The 7,358-nt window shown below is 52.6% G+C and overlaps 1 protein-coding gene across 1 annotated transcript in view; it reads right to left on the minus strand.

Annotated features, from left to right (window-relative positions):
• Positions 1 to 6,920: 6,920 nt before the first annotated feature.
• LOC104127984 overlaps positions 6,921 to 7,358 on the minus strand; it is a 15,888-nt gene continuing 15,450 nt past the window's right edge. The window contains exon 9 of the mRNA XM_035896156.1: positions 6,921 to 7,115. Coding sequence (XP_035752049.1) covers positions 6,921 to 7,115 — 195 coding nt within the window. The remainder of the gene's footprint in view (positions 7,116 to 7,358) is intronic.

Consider the following 7,358-nt stretch of genomic DNA (forward strand, 5'->3'; position numbering starts at 1 on the left):
AAAGAGGTGCAGAGGCAGGGGCGGGAGAGAAAGTTTTAGGCAAGGGGACAGAAAGTCATTATTTTGTTAAAAGAAACATCGGAGCAGAATGTTGTTGCAAAACTGAATGCCTGCTCACACCGTCAGGGAAGTAAATTGCACTAAATGTCACCGGCGGTGACGGGCATCGCATCTCTGTTCCAGGAGAGATGCTGGAGCCTGGTGAAAGGAACATTAGGGCAGGAACCCGCCCTCTATGGACAGGCCCATCCTGTGACCACAAGACCAACACCTGGAGGGTGGCAGCACCCGTGTATGCACCACCAGGCCTCCAACGCCCCTGCAGTGCCTCCTTTCTTGGGAAAGCAAGAGCTGGTCGATTCAGCTTCCCAGAGCACTCAATTCCCATCCCTGTCTCAGCACAGAAAGCAAACTTGTCCGCTCTCCTGGAATCTCAGCTGGGAGCTTTCACCAGTCATGGTTTAATCTGAGAATAAGAAACAGCCATTCCTAAGCCAGGTCAGCAGATCCCCTGAGTTGGTTACTCCTTTCCTGGAGCTGACCCATGCCTGGGGTTGTGCTATCTGGTTTCGGTTCCGATCTGCCCATCCCTGCCTCCTTCCTTCTTCTTGTTTTTTCACTGACTGATTATTGAAAAGGCATCTTCCTGGAGGATGAATTTGCATTTTATCAACGCACATTTTAAACATAATTTTGTGCAGAGTAGCAGGAAAAAATAACTGATCTCTAGTGTTTGTTGCATGCATGCATGCACCCTCCTGCCCGGCTCTTACCCTTCCTCCAGGGTGGGACCCAGTTCCTCAACAGACAGGATGAATTGTACTGTTCTGGGCAAAGCATGTTCAAAAAGTTCAAAAAGTCACCAAATCCTGCAGCATCACAGACAAGGCAACCTCAAAGCATCCAGCAGCTGCTGTGTAAAGTCGGTCTTCAGTTACAAACAAACAACCCCCCCCCAAGGCTGCTTTGCTTCAGATCAGAAGTTTAGCCGTGAAGAGGCATGGACAAGGCCTTTAGCTTCCTTTGACTCACACTTTGTTGTGTCTTTGGAGAGCTAGAGCTTGGAAGCGAGATGGGGAACGTAATCAAGATTAATTATCTCTGTGGAGACCCCATCTCAGCTCTTCCTTTGGCCAAGGAGAAGCAAGCCCGTACCCTGTGTCCCAGCGGTCGTGGTCATTGCTGCCTACTGGATTCATCTTCTTCTTCATGCCTGGAATCGTAGCGAGCCGCTGTGTCTGCTCCTTCCTTATTCCTCCTCCACCTCTGCTACCACCTCTACTTCCCACAAGGCTCCTCCATTACCAGTTAGGACTTGGTTTATTCTGCAGGTGAACACAGCTGCTGGCCACCGCAGGCAAGGAGGGCCTGCAGCAATTCTAGGGGATGTTGAGAAGGAGGATGGGGGGGGGGCTGTGGTACCCCTTGGGTCATGTAAGATCTGATAACCCAGTGCGGGGAGGACAAGGTCCTTAGCAAGGCTGCAGGGGAAAGGATGCCAGGGGCGGTTAGGGGGCTTAGGGGCATTTTAAGGAGATCAGGGGAGCTTGGTCAGGGGCAGAGTCAGCACCACTGGTACTTACCCATCTTCCAGGTTCTTAAAAATAGTGCACCCAAAGGAAATCTGGGTACCTCCTGCTAATTTAGGGTGTTGCCACCAACTGCACAAGGTCATGGTGGAGCCCTTAGCGGTAAGAAACTGGTTATGTGGATTTGAGATTAATTCAGCAGATAAGAGAGCAATTGTTTGGTGTGAACCAGCAGCCAGGTCAAACCAGAGAGGTTGTTTCGTACCTCCTGTAACTGGTGTTATGTCAGAGAAGGAAATCGGAGCTGGCTCTTTACTGACACTTGGCAATAAACACCTCATGAAAGGCCCACGTGCCTTCCTGCTGGCTGGACCATCTGGAAAATAGGGTTCGAGGATGGAGGTGCTCAGGTAGAGGATGTCTCTAAATTGGGGATGAAATCCTCCAACGCCTGCTCCTCTGAGGGCTGCATGCAGCCAAGACAGGCTGCCTTGGGAGGTGGTGGAAGAGGCTTCTGCTTCTGCAGCAGAATGTGGAGAACATGAGGTTCCTCAAAGGCGCCCAGGCATGGCTGGTCCCGAAGGGTGGCTGTTCCCCAGCCGCTGAGACAGATGGATCTCAAGATAACAGCCTGAACCCTGACATCCATCTCACGGCCAGAGCAGAAGCATCTGTTGAAATTCCTGCTTTTTGGTATCTAGAAAGAGATAATAACACGAGGAAGACCTTCCCTTTGTGTTTTCCAGGAAGGGGTGAAAAGGCGATTCTCACAAGAACTAACACTCCCGAGCCTTTGAACACCGGCTTTTCAGTCAAGGTATTTATTACGGCTGCGGAACCATGGCCAGAGGCAGTGCTGAACTGGATGGACAGGATAGACCTCCCCATCCCGCCCCCCAACATGACCCCTTGCACTGAACATCGTCCTCCATCCAGCCCATGGGGCTGAGAAGCTAGGGACCCACTGCAGCACTGATCCCTTGCGTGCTGAGGCAGGAGCCAGCGCGGCGGGCCAGATCCTCTGCCTGGTTGTCTTTGTGCACCCTCACACCCCACCGACACATGCTGGATCTGAACAGAGCTGTTGGGTTAGGCACCTGCACTGATGGAGCTGGAGGCACAGGATCATCTCCATCAGGGAACCATAGAATTGTATGGGTTGGAAAAGACCTTGAAGATCATCAAGTCCAACCGTTCCCCTAACCCTGCCATCCCACCACTCAACCCTGGCCCTAAGCACCTCATCGATCCTTCTTTCAAATACCCCCAGGGATGGGGACTCAACCACCTCCCTGGGCAGCCCATTCCAGAGCCTGACAACCCTTTTGGGGAAGAAATTTTTCCCAATGTCCAATCTAAACCTGCCCTGGAGCAACTTCAGACCATTTCCCCTCATCCTATCACCCGTTACCAGGGAGAAGAGGCCGACCCCCACCTCGCTACAGCCTCCATCAGGCAGTTGTAGAGGTCACAAGCAGGATGGAGCCACCAGCCTGAACACAAGCCCTCACACAGGTGGTCAGTTATTAACTGAGCTCCGCTGGCAGCGAGATGCCAGCAACCGTGGAAATGGAGATGCCAGCAACCTCGTGTCCCGTCCCATCCCACTGGTCCCTGCCCTGCCACCGAGCCTGTCCTTCCCCAGCCCCAGCTATGGCAGTGCTGTGCATAAAGAGGAGGTGAAAGCCTCGGAGCCATCCGACACTTTTCTAGTTGGGGCAGAAAGGAAGAATATGATGGAGTCACAACTGGAAGTTCATCCCCGTTAATCCTTGTTACCACTCGAGAAGCCCAACTTCCAGGCTGCTGCATTTCCCACCCCCCCTCCCAAGATTTTTTACACAGTTGACTTTATCCTCCATGTAGCTAAATTCTCTCCTGCTGTTCCACAGCAGACAAGTTCAGGTGCACCATGAATTACAACGAGGGAGACAACGCAGCACACGACAATTTTAACGGCGTTATTTTCTGCCTTGGGTAAGAGCCCAGCTGCTGTCACCCAGCTATCCCTGTTCTGGCTTATCCCGAGCCTCGGCGCTGAGCTGCTCTATAAATTCAGTATTACAGCTGGCAGGAACGCCGGGGACTCCCAGATGGCTCGAGACCATCGGGGGTCAGCCGGCTTTTGGCGGGGCACTGCGGCTCAGCTCCCAGCTACGTAAATCCAAGCCCCTGTTTTGTGGAGCAGCCGAAGATCTGGCCCAGGATTTTAAAACCCGCTGCTGCTTTGCTGTTCCTGGTATTTCCCCAAAAAGCGATCACCCAGATTATCGGCTTGTTTTGTAGTAATAACCCTGGGCCCTCGAGGTGACAGGGAGAGGTACCGGGAAGAATGCAGCAAGGTGGGTGTGACGGAAAATCACCGCGGGTTGTGTTCTCAGATGCTGTGCCCTCAACAGGGCCAAGATCAAAGGGGTTTGCCTGACTGAGTCTCACCCAATTAAGCAGGACTTTGCTTCTGCCTCTTCCTCCACCTCACGTCCCATCCTGAGCTACAGGCAGACTTTGACTTCCATATCTCAGGAGCAGGAGCCAAAGAGGAGATGCAGAGCTCCCAGGCCCCGGTGTTTCTTTAAGTTGGAGGTGGTCAAGGGACATTCGTGACCCTGCCCATGTTTCAAGGTTTCTGCTCAGCTGGTTACGCTCGAGAGGCGGTTGCGATGCCACCCTTCCTCTCTGAACCACTCAGCCCGCTCCAGCACCAGGTCCACCCACTCTACCAACATGCATCCTCGAAGATGCCGTTGAGTCAGTTCCTGTTCCTATGGCACAGCTCTATTCTCAGAAGGGTGAGCTGGTTTTTTCCTGAGACTGGAAAATACACTTCTTTATTTTCCATTCTTTTTTTTTTTTTTTTTCTTTCCATTGACACGACTGTCTGGACTCCACAAAGGGCAAAATCAAGGTGGGACAGCCCTTCTTCCTGGGCTGTTTCCAACCCCAGTGGGATTGAAGTGTTGGCTATTTCACAAAGAGGAGCATTCATGAGATGATTTTGTCTCCCAGGGTGACCTTTCAGGCCTAAAGGCCTCCGAGCCGTTGACAATGCAACCAAAATCGGCCATTCTCAGAAGTCTCTGATTTTCCTCGGTCGCTTCAACCCCCCCGGTGGTGGAGGTCTGAGGACCCCAGGTCCCCTTCTGTCCCTCTCATCGGGAATTCCAGCGGAGCAGGAGCAATTCCTTCCCATTGAACAGGACAGGAGAGGAACAGCACCAGGAGGGCTCAACGACAGCCGCCTCCAAGGAGGGCTGGGCAACCATTTTTGGCCCAAACCTGCATTTTTAGAGTGATGATAATATTCGATAAATTCTTGTCGATGCCCCAAAAGGGATTTGATCTGCGGTTTTTCAGAACACACACTGAAAAAAGTTCAAATGTTTGTCTCAGGTTTCATACCGAAGTGGATTTGCCACTTAAACCGGTGGCTTTTCCTCTCTCTCCGCTTCTCTTTAAAAATGTTTTTCTTCACCTTGAATGCTGGGAAAACTTGGGAAATATTAGAAATTTTTTTTTTTCCGTGATTTAACTGAAACATCCCATTTAAATCTCCTCCCTCCTGAACTATTTCTTTCCAGTCTGCTTGCACACAGGCGAGCTGCAGGTGGGGTAAACCAAGGACGGCACGTAAATGAAACCTCTCCCCCTTTCGCACCTCGCTCAGCACGGTGCGGGACGGTTCCCCTGCGCGGCGGCCCAGCGTCCTGATACCGGGATCAAAACTTTCTGCGGGAAACAAGCCCGATGGCGAGAGAGCGGGAGAGGAAAACCGGAGGTACCTCGTGGAGAATCCCGCTTTTTAAAGCGCTTGTCCCTCGGGATACGCCGGAATGCATCCTTCTCTGCGGCGCGGGGCAGCAGCATGCCCGCTGTATTTAAGCCAGGGCTGTTTTCCCACAGCGAAAGGCGCCGTGATGCTTCAGCTCCTCTCGGGATTAACGCTTCTCACCACACCCCCTCAGATTTCGGTGTTTAGGGGTTGGGGTTTTTTTTACCGAGTTAAGGAAAGGGGCGAAATTCAGGGAGCTGGCCCCAGGGGGGTGATGTTAAGAGCAATCTTCTCTTTGCCTCCTCTTCCCCACCAGTTCGCTTCCCTGGCCAGATCCTTCACGCGTGGCTGGGAACCCTGACATGCTCAAATCCACGACCCTCCCAGCCGCAAGGTTTTTTCCCCGGTACTTGCCAGAGACGACAGCAGAGTCCCGTGTGTCATCAGTTTATTGAAAATATTTTATTGCTTTCTAAAAATCCGTTTTAATAAACTCCAAAGAGATACAGTAAGTAGACCAGCAAAATTATTTAACGAACTCAATTATCCGGCATCTTCTTTCTCTGCAGGAAGAGAGCCAGCTCTGTAAGAGCAAGCTGAGACAGACCTGGCTTTGCCGTAGTTCCTAGAGGTTGAGCTCCTCCGACTGCACAGCGTTTACGCTTAAGTTCCAGCAGAACTTCAGGTGAAATCAATGAACCAAGTCATTGGTTTCAGCTGGAGTTTGATCAGCACCTTGCACCTGAGTCAGGTAAGAATAAGATCAACGTTTTTCTGAGGCTAAACCAGCCACTCGCGGCACGGCCACGTGGCCTTTCCCAAGGGAAACTCCTCGTGTTGGCTGGAAACTTCATTTCACCCCCTCCTGGGTCAGCAGCCGCCGCCCTGCACTAAATCTGCGCTCCAGAGGAAGCGCACCATGAGATGGGCACCGTTACGCTGTAAGGCAGGAGACCAGCTTCTAGCACCCCCAAAGGCGGTGCAGATGGTTCCCCTGAAATTCATACTCTGGAAGGTAAGGTGGGGAGGGAGGCTCTTCCACAATGCTCCGGCACTCCTCAGGAGATGCTGTCGGGGTCATCAAAATGGTAACTCCACCCTCGCACTGACGGTGAAATACAGAAAATGGCATCTGGGATAATGGCGTTTCTCTTTAGCGTTGGGTTCTGTGGCCTCCGTTTGCAGAAGACGTACCAGGAGACAGCCCCCGCTCCCGTGGCCGGGCTTTGCCTCGCCTGTTTTAGAAAATTCACTGTGCTCACCAGTGCCCGAACACATCTCCCCTTCTCCCCCTCCCACTTCAAGTTTCACGCAGTGTTTTCCCCCCAACACGTAATTATGAAACGCTTCCCTGGGCCCCAAAACGAAGGAATTAGCTCCCAGTGGAAGGAAAAAAGCTCTGTTACCCTGGGGCCAGTCCCACACCGATACAACGCTTTTCTTTGGCCACGTCTGGTCTGCAGCGAGAGCTGGCAGGCTCCGTCCGTGAAAATTTTACTTCTGGGTGGCTGTGGTGTGTAAGCCAGCTCCGCACCGGGACAGGTTAGCAGTATCCATAGAAAGATGAGTAAGTCACCCCTACAGCTGGGAAGCCTCCCCCATTCCCCGATTCGACCTGTACGTCAGAGGCGGGTGTGATTCTCGCAGCCTTCGTCGGGGGCCTGCACCGGCGCTGCCTCTTCCGAAGCAGCTGTGCCCACCCCGTTGTGCACAGCGCGGCCGCGATCCGGATGTTCTTCCCGGCCTTTCGCTGTGCAAGTGCCGCTGTGAGGAACCAAGGTGTGTTTCTTCTGCACCCGCTCCAGTATCTGCAGCACCTGGAATTAGTAACCACAGCCATGAGTGGGTTAGTAATTAGGGGGAAGCACTAATGTCCTCTCCAGCTGTTGGAATAAGGTCCTATTCTCTTTCAAGTGACACGTCTGGGCTCAGTCTTGGGATTACACTAAGCATTCCATGGAATCACAGAATCGTTTGGGTTGGCAAAGCCCTTGAAGCTCCCCCAGCCCAACCGCTCCCCTACCCCTGCCATCCCACCCCCAAACCCTGGCCCTCAGCAC

The sequence above is a fragment of the Egretta garzetta genome, unplaced genomic scaffold (genome assembly GCF_000687185.1).
Source record: "Egretta garzetta isolate BGI_Z169 unplaced genomic scaffold, ASM68718v1 scaffold226, whole genome shotgun sequence".
NCBI classification, from domain to species: domain Eukaryota; kingdom Metazoa; phylum Chordata; class Aves; order Pelecaniformes; family Ardeidae; genus Egretta; species Egretta garzetta.